The sequence below is a fragment of the Aquarana catesbeiana genome, linkage group LG10 (assembly GCF_042186555.1).
Source record: "Aquarana catesbeiana isolate 2022-GZ linkage group LG10, ASM4218655v1, whole genome shotgun sequence".
NCBI lineage: Eukaryota > Metazoa > Chordata > Amphibia > Anura > Ranidae > Aquarana > Aquarana catesbeiana.
In genome coordinates, this window is record NC_133333.1 from 225,370,588 (window position 1) to 225,392,008 (window position 21,421).

The 21,421-nt window shown below is 44.4% G+C and overlaps 1 protein-coding gene across 1 annotated transcript in view; it reads right to left on the bottom strand.

Annotated features, from left to right (window-relative positions):
- WNT4 (Wnt family member 4) overlaps window positions 1-21,421 on the bottom strand; it is a 109,777-nt gene that overhangs the window by 36,394 nt on the left and 51,962 nt on the right. The window contains exon 2 of the mRNA XM_073603383.1: window positions 13,693-13,928. Coding sequence (XP_073459484.1) covers window positions 13,693-13,928 — 236 coding nt within the window. The remainder of the gene's footprint in view (window positions 1-13,692; window positions 13,929-21,421) is intronic.

Below are 21,421 nucleotides of genomic sequence, written 5' to 3' on the forward strand. Positions count from 1 at the left end.
GAGTGTCTGACACACCAGCTTACGTTAATCTATGCATGGCTGCCTTTTGTTTAGGCTGGGTTCACACTGGTGCGACACGACAGCCGTCCTACTTTGGATCCGACTTTGCCCTGCGACATGAAGCCGGCATGTGTCCGACTTTCAATGAACGGGGATCCGACTTGGATCCCCGCCAATGCCGGCACTGTGTTTGGTATGAATCTTTAGGGGGGAACTCCGCGCCAAATTTTAAATAAAAAACCGGCATGGGTTCCCCCTCCAGAGGCATACCAGGCCCTTGGGTCTGGTATGGACCTTGAGGGGAACCCCCTACGCCGAAAAAACGGCGTGGGGGGTCGCCCCCAATCCATACCAGACCCTTATCCGAGCACGCAGCCCGGCCGGACAGGAATGGGGGTGGGGACGAGCGAGCGCCCCCCCCCCTCCTGAACCGTACCAGGCCGCATGCCCTCAACATGGGGGGTGGTGCCTTGGGGGAGGGGGCGCGCTGCGGCCCCCCCACCCCAAAGCACCTTGTCCCCATGTTGATGAGGACAAGGGCCTCTTCCCGACAACCCTGGCCGTTGGTTGTCGGGGTCTGCGGGCGGGGGGCTTATCGGAATCCGGGAGCCCCCTTTAATAAGGGAGCCCCCAGATCCCGGCCCCCCACCCTATGTGAATGAGTATGGGGTACAGCGTACCCCTACCCATTCACCTAGGAAAAAAGTGTCAATTTAAAAAAAAACACTACACAGATTTTTAAAGCATTTTATTAGACAGCTCCGGGGGTCTTCTTCCGACTTCGGGGGTCTCTCCGGTTCTTCTCCACGCTCTCCGGATCTTCTGCCGGGCTCCTCCGCTCTCTTCTGCTCTTTTGCCGCTCTTTTGCTAAAGCGGAGGAGCCTGGTCTTCAGTCTTCAATCTTCTGCCTTCTGCCTTCTGCCTTCTGCCTTCTTCTCCTGATGTTGACACGACGCTCTCTGGGGCTAGAATGCTCTCTGTGCGCTCTGCTCTGACTTATATAGGCGGTGACCCCGCCCCCTTATGCCGTCACAGTCCCTGGGCATGCTGGGACTGTGACGTTTTAGGGGGCGTGGTCATCACCCGATGACCACGCCCCCTTATGCCGTCATAGTCCCAGCATGCCCAGGGACTGTGACGGCATAAGGGGGCGGGGTCACCGCCTATATAAGTCAGAGCAGAGCGCACAGAGAGCATTCTAGCCCCAGAGAGCGTCGTGTCAACATCAGGAGAAGAAGGCAGAAGGCAGAAGGCAGAAGGCAGAAGATTGAAGACTGAAGACCAGGCTCCTCCGCTTTAGCAAAAGAGCGGCAAAAGAGCAGAAGAGAGCGGAGGAGCCCGGCAGAAGATCCGGAGAGCGTGGAGAAGAACCGGAGAGACCCCCGAAGTCGGAAGAAGACCCCCGGAGCTGTCTAATAAAATGCTTTAAAAATCTGTGTAGTGTTTTTTTTTTTTAATTGACACTTTTCCTAGGTGAATGGGTAGGGGTACGCTGTACCCCATACTCATTCACATAGGGTGGGGGGCCGGGATCTGGGGGCTCCCTTATTAAAGGGGGCTCCCGGATTCCGATAAGCCCCCGCCCGCAGACCCCGACAACCAACGGCCAGGGTTGTCGGGAAGAGGCCCTTGTCCTCATCAACATGGGGACAAGGTGCTTTGGGGTGGGGGGGCCGCAGCGCGCCCCCCTCCCCCAAGGCAACAACCCCCCATGTTGAGGGCATGCGGCCTGGTACGGTTCAGGAGGGGGGGGGGCGCTCGCTCGTCCCCACCCCCATTCCTGTCCGGCCGGGCTGCGTGCTCGGATAAGGGTCTGGTATGGATTGGGGGGACCCCCTACGCCGCTTTTTCGGCGTAGGGGGTTCCCCTCAAGTTCCATACCAGACCCAAGGGCCTGGTATGCTCTTGGAGGGGGAACCCATGCCGGATTTTTATCTAAAATTTGGCGCGGAGTTCCCCCTCAAGATCATCTGAGCACAAGTCGCGTGCCGAAGTCGGATCATGCGAGACGGCAATCCGACTTTGATCCGACTTCAATGATAGTCAATAGGCTGAAGTAGGATCAAAGTCGGACCAAAGTAGTACAGGGAGCATTTCTAAAGTCGGAACGACTTGTGTCGGACCAGTTAGGACGGCTCCCATAGGGAAACATTAAATTTCACACGTCATGCGACATGAGCTCCCAATGTCGGAGCGTTTGTCGGACCAGTGTGAACCCAGCCTGAATGTAATTTGTCTACTCTATTTTAGGGGATCTGGTTGTGCTTCATTCAAGCAATAGTGCCACCCCCGAGGATGTGGAGGAATTAGGCTACATGGGCACCCCACCAGGTCAGTGTCTGAGACAACAGCTATATTTATGGTAAGGTAAACTATGTATGTGTGCATATTTCTAAAGACATTTTTTGGTTTCATTCCACTTTAGGTACAACAACAAGAAGTGACTATTTCACCTCTGAAAGTGCCCAACGGCTAATTGGTCAAATAATGGCCTGGAATAAAGACATGGATGAAATGCGGAATCGGCTGGATTGTATGCAGCAGGAAATGAAGGACATGATTGATGTTTTGGGTCGAATCTAAATGCCCTTTTTTAAACCCCAAAACATCAATCATGTCCTTCATTTCCTGTTTTGCTGACCCCATTCTGGGCCTTCTCTTTTTTTTTTTTGGCAGAACATAAATGGCTGTTTAACCTAATGTAAAAAAGGAGGGCTGTTTCTCGTAAATACCTCAAAAATCCACAAAAAAATAAAACTTGATTTTCAAAAAAACACAAAAAAAATTAAAAAACTTGATTTTAAAAAAACAAAAAAAATTAAAAAACTTGATTTTAAAAAAACAAAAAAAATTAAAAAACTTGATTTTAAAAAAACAAAAAAAATAATATACAAACTTTATTAAAAAAAAATAATAAAAACAAAAATAACTTGATAAAAAAAAAAAAACATAAACAAAAAAATTGCTTTAAAAAAAAAAAAAACAAAACAAAACTTGATTTTCCCAAAACAAAAAAATAAGCCTGTTTGTGAAAATCAAAAAGCCAAAAATATTTTTTTGTGGATTAGGTATAAATATTTAGATATAATTATATTTTGCTACATTATTAAGATATCATTCTATTTTTGTCTATGAACATTTTAGACTAAATGCAGAACTGAATGCATAACAACCATTAATAAAAACATCTCCTTATAGGAATTAAATAAATGTGTGGTTTGTTATTTCAAGGCTCAGTATCATTTTAGTTATAATTGTAAAAAAGTTGTTTACAGTGGCAATGGAGCTTATTTAGACATTTAAAATTACAATACAGTTGGCACTACAACTGCTCGACCATAACCTAGGAGACAGCCCAAAAGAAAGGCAAGCAATAAATATAATGCAAGATTTCATCAATAATTTTTTTATTGTCAAAAATTATATATCCTGGCCCATTGCAATGGCCCCCCTACCCATAAAATAATTAACATATTGCTGTCTAACTTGACGGGCACTTTGGGGGGCCAAGCCAGTACGGACAGTATCCAGGCCTGTAAGGTTGGCTTCTATTTGTCCGGCCTCAGGCCCAACTGTGCCTATATAATTTGGAGAATGCTTATTTAAAAAGTTGTGCAGAATGCAGCACGATAAAATGATAAAATTAAGTTTGTATTCCGCCAAATTAATGGCTGTTTGAAACAGGCGGAACCGGCTGGCCAGAATTCCAAACGCATTCTCAACCACTCTTCTAGCTCTGGCCAGCCGGTAATTAAAAACCCTCCTCTCCGGGGTGAGGGTTCTTTGGGGGAATGGCCTCATGAGGTGCTTGCTGAGAGCAAAGGCTTCATCGGCAATGAAGACAAAGGGGAGTCCTTCCACGTTATCCTCATCAGGTGGCAATCCCAGGCCACCACTCTGGAGACGCTGGCAGAACTCCGTCTGGGCAAATACTCCTCCATCCGACATCCGGCCATTCTTCCCCACGTCCACATATAAAAAATCATAGTGTGCCGACACCACCGCCATTAAAACAATACTGTGGAACCCCTTATAATTAAAATAATATGACCCCGAATGGGGTGGTGGCACAATGTGGACATGTTTCCCATCTATAGCCCCTCCACAATTGGGAAAGTCCCAACGGCTGGCAAAATGGGATGCCACAGTCTGCCATTCCTGTGGCGTTGAAGGAAACTGGGGAATCAAACAAGAAAACCAAAATCAATTAATTTGGAAGCTAACATTGCAAGAAAATTAGACAATTAAAAACATTATTCCCCAGCATCAGTATAACATTCAATAATTTAATTGTTCTGGAATAACTAATATGGAAAGGCACACTTATCAGATTGGTCACCCCCTCTGATGGAACATTGATTACATTTTAGGGGGTTGTGAAATCCCTAAAAAAAATTACTTTTAGGACACGCAGGAATTTAGGGACTAAAAAGGCTACAAGACTGCAGTTGTCGCACTCTGCAGGTGCAGTTGCTAACCAGCTTACAGTAAATGAGGTAATGTAAAAAGGCATTCATGTTGCAAGGAGTACACAATCACATGCAAGGGCAATTAATGAAAACACTTTGAGGCTTGCATATGATTTGATGATGGAAATCAGCAGAGCTTCTGCTCATTTACTAAAGCACTGGAACAAATGCACTTGTAGAGTGCACATGCATTTTGCAAAGTGCAACATATATTTGCTTTAGACAAATCAACACCACAGAACATTCAAGCAAATTTTAACGAGGGTGGGGGTGGGGGGGTTGTGAAATCTAGATAATTGCTCATTAGCAGCACACTATTTGGAGTGAGTTTAGGTGTGGGGGTGGGGGGGTGGGGGGGTTGTGAAATCTAGATAATTGCTCATTAGCAGCACACTATTTGGAGTGAGTTTAGGTGGGGGGGGGGGGGTTGTGAAATCTAGATAATTGCTCATTAGCAGCACACTAAATACACTCAAACAAAATACATTCCAAATGAGTAGACTAGGTGGATATGTTCCCATCACTTCATGCTGGGAAGGTTATTGAAGGAAAATATACATGCATGACAAAAAATAACAGGAAAAAATTCCAGCATGTGTGAGGATAAAAAGGGGACATTCACACTATATTGCAATGATGGTAAGTAGTGTTTGAAGCAAGAAATACATCACATTATCAAAGATTACATAAAAGAACATGTGATGCTAATAAAAGAAAAATATCTTACCTTAATATAGTCCTTCTGCAGGACCTGTATGATGGCAGAACAGGTCTCTGGGATAATGATCCCCAGAGCCTGGGGGGAGATGCCTGTCGAGAACTTAAGGTCCTGCAGGCTTCTCCCTGTGGCCAAATACCGCAAGGTAGCGACCAGCCTCTGCTCCGGAGTGATGGCTTGCCTCATGCAGGTATCCTGCCTGCTGATATAGGGGGTCAGCAAAGCCAACAAACGGTCAAAAACGGTGTCCGTCATCCGGAGAAAGTTCCTGAAATCCTCAGGATTATTCTCACTGATCTCACGGAGCAAAGGCATGTGACAGAACTGGTCACGCTGAAGCAACCAATTCTTGGTCCATGAACTCCTCCTCGCCCTGTTCATGGACTGGACTTGGGCTGAAGAATAAACTACAGCACCAAGCACATACAATGCACGAGCTCGACGACGAGTACGTACAGGTAACATGGCTTCAAAACGGTCGGCTGGTCAGAACGCACTAAACAGAACGCACTGAAGAACAGCAAGGCCTGTGAAGAACGACCTGAAAATCAGGAACGAGCGGCCAATAAAACAAAGATTTCTCAATGCCAACTGACCAAACGCACTGAAAAGCAGATACAAACCTCACAAGCACAGACTGAACAACAGTTAAAACGAACTGAAAAATACGAGTCTCACAAGCGCGAATCGTCTCTCACCAAACTTCTACTAACACGAGATAAACACGAGATTAGCAGAAGGAGCCCAAAGGGTGTCGTACGGGCTATTGAACTTCCGTTTTATAGTCTCGTCGGACTTGGTGTACGTCACCGCGTACTAGGCTGTCGTACTTTTGTGTGGTCGTGTGCGTACAAGTCCGTTCGTAAGAAAGTCTGCCGCAAGTCCGCCGAAGGTACGTCGGAAGTATGTCGGACAGGCTGTCGGACTTTTGTAGACGAAAAGTCCGACCGTGTGTACGCGGCATAACTGTGACTGCAGACACCAACTGAACATCCAGTACGTTGAATTTTTCAGACACTTTGATAAATAAAGTCCTCTTGTTCTATGCAATAATTACAAGCAATGCAAAATCTTAGTAAGTTTTTACTAAAGTATTAAAAATAAAAATTCATTGTTTAGCAGTAAGAGATTAACCCCTCACTCACTGTATCCTTGCCTACAGTAAATTGTTTTCCACAAGGCCATGTAATAATCCCATGATACTAAGCAAATTAAAATGCCAAGTATATTTGAGCCCTAACGGAACCATATTTTCTGTGGACAAAGTGTTGCTGTCTTCCCATGTGTCACCCAGGTCTCATGTTTATGAAGGGTCTGGACAGCATCCCTGGAGAGTTGGATCTTGAGTTAATCATGGGGGTACTTATAAGTATTGACTTTCAGGCCATTTGTTACAGTAGTAATAAAGACACGATATGACCCTGATCCTCACACAAATCCCTTAATCTGTACTGATAACCTTTCCTTCCCCTTGCATCCAATTTCCAGACCTCAGCCCACTCCGTATGCTCCAGTCCTAAGAGTTCAACTTATTAAAGATCTACTTGTAAGAACCAGACACCTGAGGGCCAGTTTTGGTTACTTAAAAAAAAAAAACCCTTAAAGGACCAGTAAACACCCAAAATTTTTGGTAGATGCTGTAAAGATGCCGATTTGGGAACTCGGAAGGTGAGATGCCTTCTCCTGAGTTCCTGGGTCTGCATATCTCCCACAACCATTACAAGGGGGCTTTTTTTGAATAGTCTAGTTTGAGAGCCGAAGCCACCTGTCATCTAAAATAAAATAAAAAACCCTTAAAAGACCAGTAAACACCACAATAAAGATTTTTGGGTAGATACTGTAAAGAGCCGACTTACTTAAAAAAAAAACCCTTAAAGGACCAGTAAACACCCAAAATTTTTGGTAGATGCTTTAAAGATGCCGACTTGGGAACTCGGAAGGTGAGATGTCTTCTCCTGATTTCTTGGCTCTGCATATCTCCCACAACCATTATGAGGGGGTCTTATTTTATGATGTAGGGAGCACAACAGAAGAAGTGACTTTACCGGAGATCATTATATCAAGTGCAGAAAGTGATGAGAAATCAAAATTGTAGGTTTCATGCACATGGCGACAGGAGAGGGTACAGCGGTCATGGACCACAAATAACTGGCATAAGGGAGCTACAGGTGCAGTGTACAGCCTCCCATTGCAATGAATGGGTGTACACTGCTATACGGGGGGGGGTTATGCCCCTCAAGCTCCCAGTGCCTGAAGGCATATAAAGCAGCCCACACATTTATTTTTTTTTCATTCAACTAGTGGGTTGCACGAAAACATAAAAAATGACTTGATTTCCACATCCACACACTCGAGGTGGATAGGGGATCCTCTCGCTGAGCCTCTGTAGGAGGGGCGTAACTAGAAATAGCAGGGCCCCATAGCAAAATGTTGTATGGGGCCCCCCTGCAAACAGCCCCCCCCCACAGCTGCCCTAGTGTCAATGCAGCGTGACCTGTGCCCAATACAGCGTGACCTGTGCCCCATACAGCGTGACCTGTGCCCAATACAGCCTGGTCTGCCTGTGCCCCATACAGCCCCACCTATGCAAAGGAAGAGGCAAGCCACCCGGATCAGCAGAGAGCGGGATTGCCCGCTGTAATAGCTTTCATTTGAATTTCCTGTCTTCCCGGGGCTCATCGTCACATAGCCCCACCTCTTGGCCCGACGCCTTTGATGACGTCACATGTCCCGCATTGGATCGGCGTTCTGTCTATCAAAGGCACCGGGCCAAAAGGTGGAGCTATGTGACGTGAGCCCCGGGAACACTGGAAGTTCTAATGAAAGCTCTTACATCGGGCAATTCAGCTCTCTGCTGATGCGGACAGCTCGCCTCTTTTTCTCCTCTCTCTTCCCCTGGCTGGGAGACTGTGCCGGCGGTACTCTTATCCTCACTGGGCCCCACTCGGCTGCGGGCCCCATAGCGCCCGCATGGGTCGCTATGGTGGTAGTTACGCCCCTGCTCTGTAGCCTGACATTGAGGAGACTTCCCAGCCATTAGAATACACTGATCAGAGATGGGCTAGAATAAAATAGAAAATAAAGGAATAGAATATAAAAAAAACTTTTTTTTATTCTATTCTATTCCTTTATTTTCTATTCTATTTTATTCTTTTTGGAAATTGGAAAACCATTCGAATTTGAAAAGTTTTTGAAATCGAAAACTATTCGAAAATTGATTAGAAAACTTTTCTAATTGATTCGAAAAAGAATAAACAAAACGAATTCCGAAAACGAATTAAACAAATAAAACAAATTTAACTAAACAAATGTATGTAAATAAGGAATCAAAACGAAACTAAACAAAACTAATTTTAATTCGGAACAAAACAAGTCTACTCTTTGCTGCCTTCTCAGGGCTGGAGACGCCCCGATATCATGATAATACAAAACCAAGAAAGACGGCACACCAGCCTTGCGCATTACCCTAATAAACCATTTATTAATTAAACCATAATAGATGAATAATCACAAGCAACTGTGATTCACAAAGCTCATCAAAAGTGTATCAAAGACAATATTGCCCGATCCACTGCACATGCTCCTTAGCTCAGGAAGACGCCACCTAGATCTATTTGGCCTACATGTTTCGAGGAGGTATCCCCTCTTCATCAGAGGGTTCGGCTCTGATGAAGAGGGGATACCCCTCGAAACACGGAAGCCAAATAGATCCAGGAGATCCTCTAAAACAGATCTAGAGGATTTTGCTCAACCTCAATGAGCCAGTGGTCTTATAGGCTTGCATTGTGAAATGAAGAAGGCTGCCGCCATGAACATAAATAGTTACAAGCTATACATAGAAACAACTTTTAAAAACATTGACGCATTCTAATAAAATTATAGACATAACAATGTTCTATTTCTAATGTGTATCTATAAGAATGATATATAAGAATACATTCCCTTCAATAAATAAAAGAGACACCCTAGCTTCTGTCTGATGCGAGCTGCAAGGAAGAGCCGCTGGTTAGAAATGCACTGTAACTTCTTCTGTAAACTTCAGATGACAATGTATACATATGAGCTGGAAATTACTGATTTATTTTTTTCTTCAGGAAAAGTGGAGTTACACTTTAAGAAGACTTTGGATTCCCTGTAGTGTGTTCAGGCCGCTGCACTGTATGTTCAGCTCAGCCGAGTGTAGCGGGATGGGAATCATTGGCTCAGCTCGAGCTCCTATTGCAGTAGCTTCCAAACTACATTACTGGGAAGGGGGCCAAGTTTAAAGGGACACACTTGTCAACGCAGAGTGCTTGTAGGGAAACAAACATTTTGCTGAGATGAAGCATATGTTTGTTTTTCTTGTCATATTTTCCTTGTTTAATATTACAGTCTGCCTTCTTTGCCTACTCCTACACCATTAAAAATTGAGCAGAAGCAGTTTTTTGTGTGGATTATTGCATACGCTGCTACAGGAGCCACGGTAACCAATCAGAATCCACTTCCATTAAATCATTGGTTGGAATGGGCTTCTGATCATGGCATTTCCTCACATGTATTATAACTGTACTGTTTGCCCAACTGTTGGCGCTATATAAATCCTGTATAATAATAATAATAATGTTTTGGGTCAGTTGTATTAGTTTTATTTTTGAAACCGATGTGTTTTATATATAAATATGTTATATTAAGAACAAAATGTTATATTCCATATATACATATATATATATAGATATATATAGATATATATATCTATATATATATAGATATATATATATCTATATATATCTATATATATATATATATATATATATATATATATATACTATATTATGGGGGTTATTTACTAAAGGCAAATCCACTTTGCACTGAAAGTGCACTTGAAAGTGCAGTCGCTGTAGATCCGAGGGAGACATGCAAGGAAAATAAAAACCAGCATTTTATCTTGCACATGGTTGGATGATAATATCAGCAGAGCTTCCCCTCATTTCCGATCTACCCCTCAGATTTACAGTGACTGCACTTCCAAGTGCACTTGTAGTGCAAAGTGGATTTGCCTTTCGTAAATAACCCCATATATATATATATATATATATATATATATATATACATACACACATATATATACACACATATATATACATATATATATATATATATATATATATATATATATATATATATATATATATATATAGTTATATAATATATATTTTTTTATCTGATATATATTCGCGCGTGATGGCGGTTTAATTTGACGTTTCGACAAGGCACAAGCTCGTCTTCCTCCTGAAGAAGATGAGCTTGTGCCTCGTTGAAGCGTTGAATTAAACCGCCACCGTGCCTTCACCTTTCAAGACCCGTGAGAGCAACAAGACTCTCTGCAGTTCATTTACCAACAATACACATTTTCTTCCTCAGCAGGCTCCTGACTGTGTAGTCTGAGGTCTGCGCTGCATATAACGCACACTGAGGTTGATTTACTAAAGGCAAATAGGTTGTGCACTTTGCAGTTGCTCCAAAGCTTAGTAAATGAGGGGAAGCTCTGATGACTTCTATCATCCAATCATGTGCAAGCCAAAATGCTGTTTTTTTTTTTATTTACCTTGCACCTGATTGGGTATTCTTTGCAAAGTGAAGCTTTGCCCCATTTCTTAAGCTCTGGAGCAACTGCTCTTGCTATGAACAAGTCTCTGCAGAGAATTTCAGTCTATTTGCCTTTCGTAAATCAACCCCACTGTGTACTGTCTCTAGCTGCACAGTCATGTTTTTATTTCAGTTTCGGGTTGCCGACAAAAGTAATGAGATTTGTAGCAAAGCAAGTAAGTCCTCATATGTCTAGAGCAACTTGATCTCTCAGTATGGCCCTGGGAAAATGTATCCCTAATACAGCCATTTGCCGTCATTATAGAAATGGCGCTGCACGTTTCAGAGAGACGATAGGAGGAACTCAACAGCAAACTGACTTTCTCTTTTTGCATGCAGTGAAGCAGCACCTGACCCCCTGTCGATCATCTTATACCATGACAAGCAGATCTCCATGTACAACAAGCAGCTCAGCCCACATAGTACTGCTGGTGATGTAGAATTGTAGATGCATTATACATTTACTTCCCAGCAAATCCACTAGAGGGCGCTGGACATAAAATGTATTATTTGTCCTCTAGTATTTATAGGGATATATGGAAAACAGTCGGTGACAATTGGGATCGATGAAAAGGGAAAGCTGGGCTGTGGAAATATGCTGGACAGTGCTGAAGTCTCTAAGATCCAAGATTTTAAAGATAAGATCTAACCTTGCTCAACTCCACATCAAACGGATTTGTTCATTATGGGTTCATTATTTTTTACATAGGAAAATTTGTTGCAAGTTTCAAAAAATTGTGAATATGAAATGTCAAGTGAATGAAAAAACAACAGCTTTGGTCATTTAAAGGCCAACTCTACCCATAGCTAATGTATCAGGCTTGGAATCCCCTGTCCTGTTCAATGGCCGCTGTCATCACAAATCCAAATCATTCACAGAAGGATTCTCCATATGATACACAAATTGGTGTGTCCAGCTTTAACGCTGTTTTCCCACTATAGAGTTTCTAGAACGAGTGAAAAATCACTTGATTTTCATTGACAAATCGTGAAAACAGCTTGTCACGCTTGCGGTGCCATACATTGTTAAAGGCACCTTAAATGCAGCAAAACATGCAGTAAAAATAACATTAGCAATGGATGGCAAGTGCATCGCACTTTTTTTTTTGCACATCTTGTGAACGCTCACAAAACATGCACGAATGCTGTTTAAAGTGGAACTCCGGCACAAGGAGCCAGTTCATGGGCTGACAAGAAGCATGCTGATAGGAGGAGAGAGAAGAGTGACAAAGTGATGAGCTTCTCCGTTCACTGTAAAATCACAGGCTGGGGGGGGGGGGGGGGTAGGTCTAGGGCAGCGACCTTTTTGGCACCAGGGACCGGTTACATGGAAGACCATTTTTCCACGATCCGAGGGCGTGGGGTGTAGCTGGGGCTAATTGCCCATCAAATCATTCCCTGCATCTATTACCTTGTTCCCACTACCCCCTCCCTTTAGAATGTAAGCTCTACGAGCCGGGCCCTCCTGTCCCTTCTGTATTGAACTGTACTGTATTTGTGCTGTCCCCCCCTCTACATTGTAAAGTGCTGCGCAAACTGTTGGCACTATATAAATCGTGTATAATAATAATATATAATAATAGTTCACAGTGTGCAGTGACAAACATACTGCATTGTAAAACGGCTGTCACCAACAATTGTTTCCTATGTGTCCCATTCAAACTTTGGCTGCGCTGCAGCTTGTTGCGATAAAATGCAGACATGCTGCATTTTATCGCAGCGCACCGTGCTATATTGCATGGCAATGTACAGCAGCGCATCACGCTGCTGTACATTACCAAGAATGAAGTGTACATTTTGTACACTTTAAATTAAGTTTTTACAAATTTTTTTAAAAAAGGAGCCGTGTGATGCACTGAATCGTGCAACACACTGCCCCCTATCGCAGCTGCTCTGGCAGCTCTCTGTTCCCATGTTGTGAATTCCTGCATGGTCCGGCTCCTAACAGGCCACGGACTGGTTGGGGACCCCTGGTCTAGGATGAGCTGGGCTCAAAGGAAGTGAATTGAATGATGCTGGCCATAAGCCTAAGGACATCTAGTGGCAGAAAAAAAGTACTGCAGAGGAAATCTCTGGATTGAAAAAAAGGGAGCAGTGTGATGCGCTAAATCATGCACCACACTGCCCCCTATTGCAGCCGGAAATGGATAGCTGCTGGAGTGGTAAAGCGCTCCGACAGCTCTCTGTTCTCATGTTGTGAATTTCTGCGTGGTCCGCCTCCTAACAGGCCATGGACAGGTTGGGGACCCCTGGTCTAGGATAAGCTGGGCTCAAAGGAAGTGAATTGAATGATGCTGGCCATAAGCCTAAGGACATCTAGTGGCAGAAAAAAGTACTGCAGAGGAAATCTCTGGATTGAAAAAAAGGGAGCAGTTGTATGCACTGAATCGTGCACTACACTGCCCCCTACTGCAGCTGGCAACGGATATCTGCTGGAGTGGTAAAGCGCTCTGGCAGCTCTCCCTTCCCATGTTGTGAATTCCTGCATGGTCCGGCTCCTAAGAGGCCACGGACTGGTACCGGGTTGGGGTCCCCTGGTCTAGGATAAGCTGGGCTCAAAGGAAGTGGATTGAATGATGCTGGCCATAAGCCTAAGGACATCTAGTGGCAGAAAAAAGTATTGCAGAGGAAATCTCTGGATTGAAGGTGACTACTGCAACAAAAGCTGGTTTTGTTCTTTTATCTTTTAATATACTATTCTTTTTTAATCGTGTTGCATTTGGCTGGAGTTCTGCCTTAACAGACCAAATAAGAAACGTTCATCGTTACAGTTCACATACACATTAACTTTCATGCATCACCCAAACTCCGGAATATCAGTTTCGGGTGGAGGAACCCTTTAACAGGCATGTGCGAATAACATCTGGGCTGTTCTGTTACCTTGCGTCACCACCTTCCCGAATACGGGCAGCGTGTCCAGCGTGGAGCAGTTCCACCGCCGATTCCTGAACTGATACTGACATTCCTCAATGGCCAACTGAGCCCCCCGCCTGACGGAGTCCATGACTTCCAGATTCCTCTTACACATCTGCACCTGGCGCTGAATTAATCCCTTCAGCTTCTCACAAGTCTCCTCTTCTGAAATGCTGCCCACCGACGACAGTTTTGCAAGGTACCTGCAACGTAAACAGAGTAAACGGATCACTTGCGGAACGGCAATTAAAATGAAGCTGTCACAACAGGCAGAGGAGGCCGCATGGCAGTGCCGGGGGGAGGGGGAAGCAGCGCTGCCTGATAATCAAGTCGTTTTCACGTTTTAAATTTATTAAATTTAAATTTATTCTGCTCTTGCTTAATAATCGGCAGTGGAAAATCTGCGTTTTGGGGGTTTTTTGGGCATATTTTTTCATTCTCTGACTCTTCCAAAGAGCTGCATGTCAGAATTCTAACCCAGCCATGAACATGCAGTTAAAGTGAACGTCTCAGTACTTTACAAGTCTGTTAAAATAAAATAAATATACAGCAACCGTATCATCTGCTGAAAAAGCTCCACTATTTAGCATCTGGATTCACACTGTTGCGATGCGTTGACGCACACTGGTTGATGCGCATTATGCCGCGCGTCAACTTGCATTGCATTAACCAGTTGCCGATCACCTTATAGTAAATGAGGATTGAATTTCTGATATAAAAGATTTCCAAAGTGTGCCACATCCCATGAGAAACGGAAAAGAGAGAGACCCCCTGGGGGTGGGATTTTTTAGGCACTACCAACAAACAATGTAGAAAAAAATAATAATTTTATTTAATAACTATATAGAAAAAATACATATAATGTTTAGAGAAAATTGGACATGGAGACATCAAAATAGTGCAAGATGATGAAATCCAAAGCAAACGCGTTTCGGAGATAAGTGTAGTCTCCTTCATCAGGGGTTAACAGGAAATATGTAATCTATAAAATACAAATAGTCAACAATGAATTTAACATATTTAACCCAACTTCCCTTGCCCATAAGGAAAGGTACTATTGACAGATATTAGCACGTACAATTCAAACGTACGTTCAATTACACGAAACATCGTCCAAATCCATTATTAAAAAGAGGGACCCTGTCACAGCTCCCTTATAGTAGATTTACTGTTACAGGGCGGCTGCTGTGTGCAGAATCACGTATATATATATATATATATATATATATATATATATATATATACACACACACATATACAGTATGTGTGATTCTGCAATTCCTGGTAGGGGGCGCACTACTTCTTCTGTGATGAGTCATAGCAGAAGCCGATCAGCGGGTACCGGCCAATGGATGTTCCCCGGTACCCTCTGATCATCGAGGAGAGGCACAGGACGAGCTCTGCTTATGTAAACAATGCAGAGCTCTGTCCTGTCAGTGGGGATGTGATGGATTTTCTTTCCCTGCAAAGCAGGGAATAAAAATCAGCACATCCCCTAGTAAAAGGAGCACATCCTGTACACACAAACACTGGCTAGGCACACATTTGACTCTCTAATCGCCCTAATAACAGCATTTTCAGTCTCCTGAAATTTGCCGACCGTATAACATAGATAGGTACGTGATCCAGCGCTTTCCAGGGTAGGGGGGCACGCGTGCCGCCGCCGCCCCAGCCGTGCTGTGATTACACCTCACACAATATACCAAAACACTGGTTAGGCACACAGTTAACCCTTTGATCGCCCTAGATGTTTAACCACTTGCTGCCCGCCCGCCGTCATATGACGGCGGGACGGTGCAGCTGTTGTTCTGGGCCGCTGTCATATGACGGCGCAGCCTTCCAGGCAGCCCAGGGGGATCGCTCGGGTCCCGGTGCGCATGCCTGGCGGCCGCGATGTCCGCCGGGCACCCGTGATTGCCCGGTAACCGAGCAGGACCGTGGATCTGTGTGTGTAAACACACAGATCCACGTCCTGTCAGATGGGAGGAGACCGATGGTGTGTTCCCAGTACAGAGGAACACCGATCAGTCTCCTCCCCTTGTGAGTCCCCTCCCCCCACAGTTAGAATCACTCCCTAGCAACATATTTAACCCTACAGCGCCCCCTCCTGATTAACCCCTTCATTGCCAGTCACATTCATACAGTAATCAATGCATTTCTATAGCACGGATCGCTGTATAAATGTGAATGGTCCCAAAAATGTGTCAAAATTGTCCAATATGTCCGCCGCAATATCGCAGTCACGATAAAAATCGCTGATCGCCGCCATTACTAGTAAAAAAAAAAAAATAATAAAAATGCTATAAATCTATCCCCTTATTTTGTAGACGCTATAACTTTTGCGCAAACCAATAAATATATGCTTATTGCGATATTTTTTATCAAAAATATGTAGAAGAATACGTATCGGCCTAAACTGAGGAAAAAATTTGTTTAAAAAAAAAAAAATTGGATATTTATTATAGCAAAAAGTAAAAAAGTTGTGTTTTTTCAAACTTGTCACTCTTGTTTTGTTTATAGCACAAGAAATAAAAACCGCAGAGGTGATCAAATGCCACCAAAAGAAATCTCTATTAGTGGGGAAAAAATGATAAAAATTTCATTTGGGTACAGTGTTGTATGACCGCGCAATTGTTATCCAAAGTGCGACAGCGCTGAAAACTGAAAATTGGCCTGGGCAGGAAGGGGGTGAAAATGCCCTGTATGGAAGTGGTTAACCCTCTTCCCAACCAGTGTTAGTAGTAGAGATGCATCAAAATTTCGGCCACCGAAACATTTCGGCTGAAAGTGGTGTTGGTGGCAGAAGGCCAATAAGAGTAAGGGCCGGTTCCCACTGGTGCAATGTCCAACATAGCATGTGATTCGCACCGCATTGCAGTGCAAATCACATGCGATCTCTGTGCGATGCAATTTCAGCCATACAGATAGTATGGCCACACCTCCCAACTTTTTGAGATGGGAATGAGGGACACCTAGCAGCAAAAGTATGCAGGCATAGGACACACCCCTTGCCACACCCCCTTAAAGGAGAATTGTACACAAAAAACAAAATTGATTAAACCCACAAGTGCTTTTTTCACCACTTCTATTCCTTTATATTGGCTTTTGGAATTTACAAATGCAGCAATTTAGAAATCTAAAGAAAGGTTTAGAGCTGGAAAACACTTTTTGATAGATAAAAAGTGCATTTTATATACAACTATATAGATCAGACCAAAATGAAGGACAAATGAGGAGGAAAGAGGGACAGAGGGACATTGCTCCAAATCAGGGACTGTCCCTCGAAATCAGAGACAGTTGGGAGCTATGAGTATGGCTGAATTTGCATCGCATCAGTCTGCTCCCCCCTCCCCCCTGAATGGTGCCAAATGTGACACCGGAGGGGGGGGGATCCCAAAAGCGGAAGTTCCATTTTTGTGTGGAACTCCGCTTTAAGTAGCATCATCAATGTCACATCAAAGTCAAACTACATGAACAGAACTGTCTTACTTTCCTATTAGGCAAAAAAAACACATAAAAAAATGCATCAAAAATGTAACACTTGCGTTTTTGGTGCAGGTCTATTGAAGTCTATTACATGCAAAATGCAATCTGCTTCTGGGAAAAAAGTCCCTGACCCTTTCCAAAAACACACAGATGTGAACTAGATCCATAGGAAACCACGCTAAATGGGCTGTAGTGCATTTCTGCAAAACGCACTAAGGCCCCATTCACACCTGAGCGTAGCGTTTTCTGGTAGAAAGTTGCGCGTTTTTTCCCGCGACTTTGTACAGGTAAAAAAAAAAGCAGAATAAAAAGCAGAAAACCGCCCAAATCTGCCTAAAAAAAAAAAGTTCCAGAACTTAATGGAGCTTCAGGCATTTTGGAGCTTCTGGCAAAACGCTCAGGTGTGAATGGGGCTTAACAGACGCATAGGTGTGAACCAAGGGTAAAGGCGAGTCTGTTGTCACAAAGCAAACCTGACCGCTCATACCTGGTGAAGTCGCTAAATGACCTGATTGGTCAGATTTTATAGAAGTCCAGAACCTAAACGCGGGATGCAAAGTGTTTTTTTTTTTTTTTGAGGTTCTCTAACTGTTGAACATTGCAGGTCTGTGGTATCAGATGTGCAGAGAGCTGGCAGCCATCTTAGTTAGGCCCGCGATGACAGACTGTTTCATCGTGTTCTCCTCTCTCTAACGGAGCTGGTGGATGTTTTGGCAGCAGATGAGTAAAGGACTTGTAACTGCCGGTTCAGGCTGTTTAAAGCGATTTGCTTGCCTCAGTACAGAGTGTGGACTGTGCTCCGGGGGCACGGAGTTAAAGGGTTAGTTCACCTTTACCAAAAAACTGGCTATGCAGATAAGGGGCGTTTGTAGATTAAAACAAACTGTGCAGCTCTGACTAAAGTTGAATAATGCTCTTGCTATTGGTGCCATTTATTTACCTCATGAAGCCTGACTTAGTAACGTCCTGGGAGAATTCCAGTCAGGCTTCATGAGGTACATAAATGGCCTACACCTATACTCCCAGGACATTGCTAAATGAGGCCGTGTCGTAACTGCTCACCTCCACCATCACAGGAGTGAGCTTTTTCCCTGATGTAAACCCCCTCACATGCTCCATTTCCCTCCTGATGCATTAGCTCTGAGCTCAGTGTTTGAGAGCTTACTTCTGTGAGTGGAGGGAAACAGTAATGACTAGGCCTCACTTAGCAACGTCCTAGGAGTATTCCAGTCAGGTTCATGATGTACATAAATGGCCTACCTATAGCAGGGACATTATCCAACTTCAGTCAGAGCCGCACAGTTTGTCTTTATCTACAGGCACCCCTTATCTGCATAGGCATTTTTTTGGTAAAGCTGAACTACCCCTTTTTAACCACTTGCTGCCCGTCCACCGTCAAGTGACGGCGGAGCGGTGCGGCTCTTGTTCTGGGATGACGTCATATGACGGCGTCCAGATTAGCAGTGATTGTGCGCCCGCGGGGGCAAGCGGCCCGGCGATCGCAGGCGTGCCATGTTCCTGGGACACGGTGCGACCCTGATCTCACAGCAAAGAGCCGCGGTTCTTTGCCCATGTGATCAGCTGTGTCCAATCACAGTCGATCACATGTAAATAAGGAAGTGCTGTTTATCGGCTCTCCTCGCCTCACACTGACAGCATGTCAGCGGCATCTCCTCACAGGGAAGACATGAAAAGATAATCATGGCACTGATTACAATGCAGCCCCAGCAGTGCCCATTAGTAATGCCACTCTGTGCCCACCAGTGACACCAGTCTGTGCCCATCAGTGACACTAGTCTGTGCCCATCAGTTATGCCAATCAGTGCTGCCTTTCAGTGCCCATCAATGCCTACCTATCAGTGCCCATCAGTGCCGCCTATCAGTGCTCATCACTGCTACATATCAGTGCCACCTATCAGTGCCCATCAGTGTTGCATATTAGAACCTCCTCATCACTGCCACCCCATCAGTGCTGCCTCATCAGTGCCCATCAGTGCGGCCTCATCAGTGCCCATCAGTGCGGCCTCATCAGTGCCCATCAGTGCCACCTCTCAGTGCCCATCAGTGCCGCCCATCAGTGCAACCTATCAGTGCCCATCAGTGCTGTCTATCAGTGCCACCTCTCAGTGCTGCCTATCAGTGCTCATCACTGCTGCATATCAGTGCCACCTATCAGTGCCCATCAGTGTTGCATATTAGTGCCTCCTCATCAGTGCCATCCCATCAGTGCCCTTCAGTGCTGCCTCATCAGTGCTCATCAGTGCCCATCAGTGCAGCCTCATCAGTGCACATCAGTCAAGGAGAAAAATTACTTATTTACAACATTTTCTGACAGAAACTAAGAAAAAAAATTTTTTTTTGTTCAAAATTTTTGATATTTTTTGTTTTTTGGCAAAAAATAAAAAGCCCAGCGGTGATTAAATACCACCAAGGAAAGCTCTATTTATGTGAAGGAAATGATTAAAAAATAATTTGGGTACAGTGTTGCATGACCGTGTAATTGTCATTCAAAGTGCGACATTGCTAAAAGCTGAAAAATGACCTGGGCAGGAAGGGGGTGAAAGTGCCTGGTATTGAAGAAGTTAAAGGAACGTCAATATACTGAGAAAAAATGACTGAGCGTAAAATGTGTCTGTAAAGCAGCCTAGGGTGACAACACTGCTCCTCCATAGATATAGTGCAATGAGTGAGCGTTGTCACCCTTGCCAAGTAAGCATTTAACTGGTAGGATTCCGAGGTGAAAAAAAAAAAGCCTGAAAAGGGAAACAAATGCAGACACTACATCCTGGATCAACCAGGAACGTCTATGAACTACAAGGCACCTCCTCCCCATGCAATGCAGATGATGAGAGGGGGAGGTGTTTTCAGTCCAAATCAGCAGAGCAGCCCAGGGTGACAACACTGCCTCTCCATAGATACAGTGCAGTCGGTGAGCGTTGTCACCCTAGGACAGGAGGTGTTTTCCTTGCAGCATTCCCAGGACTTACTGGCTGCAATTTATTCCATTTTTGAGTTTAGAAGATACTCTTTAATATGTACATTCATGGCAGGGAGGGGGACTCCAAAACTGTATACAGTATATACTTTGCGCTAAAAAAAAACAGGCAGAGAAAATCATACCAGGGTTACTACACCTTTAAAACCTGAAGAAGCCTGGCCCTCAGAGCTGACAATTCAATTTTATTTTCTCGCCCTGGCAAACCTTCCCCCTGCTTGTAAGAGTAATCTTGGCTGCCTGACAGCCCATCTGTCTCCTGCCTAATGATGAATGGTCCTCATCCTGACATATCTTGCAGGAAGTTTGGGCAATGCTCACCAGTCGGCAGTGCCCCCCCCCCCCCTCTATCTGTGTGAATACTCAGGGATGTGCATTCCTCCCTCTGAATCTATCTTGTCAGAAATCCTGATTACTGCTCCATCCAAGTACTACTAGGAAAAGCCAAAGGTCGCCGGAGTCAGCCAAAATAAGCAGAGCGCCGCTTTGTGTGCCAGCTCGCAGCTGCCATACCGCTGCTGTTTTGTAATCGCTTGCAAACATCTTGTACAACCAACCCTGCAGAATGAGAGCTTAAAGGGGGTGTCCATATTTAAAGAGCAACTCGGGGCAACAAGTCAATGCATTCACTCTGCAAGACGTGGTCGTCAGTGAATAAGGAGAGGGTATGTGCACCTCAATCATCCAATCATGCGCAAGTTAAATTCACATTTTTTAAAAAAATTTTAAATTCACTAGGATGTGATTGGGTATTCAAGGTGAACGCAGCCTGACTTAATTGCTTAGTGACTTTTAATGCACTGCGTTAAAATTCAACACACTGCATAATGTACTTTACATTCACACAGCTTAAAAACCGCAATTAAAAATGTGTTGTGCGTTTTTGGTACACTTCCATTGACTATAATGGAAGGTGCGTTTTTTACAACACGCACTGAGGCTTGGTTCACACTGAGGTAATGCAGGAAACGCACAGGAACCGCTGGAATGTAACAAAAAAAAAAATAGCTGGCAATACATTTTTTTCTTTTAAATGCCGTGGGGTCCCCCACCAAATCCATACCAGAACCTTACCCGAGCATGCAGCCCGGCAGGTCAGGAAAGAGAGGGGACGAGCGAGCGCCCTCCTCCTTACCAGGCTACAAGCTCTCAACATGGGGAGGTGCTTCGAGGCAGGGGGGGCGCTGCCCCCCCCCAAGCCCCTTATCCCCATGG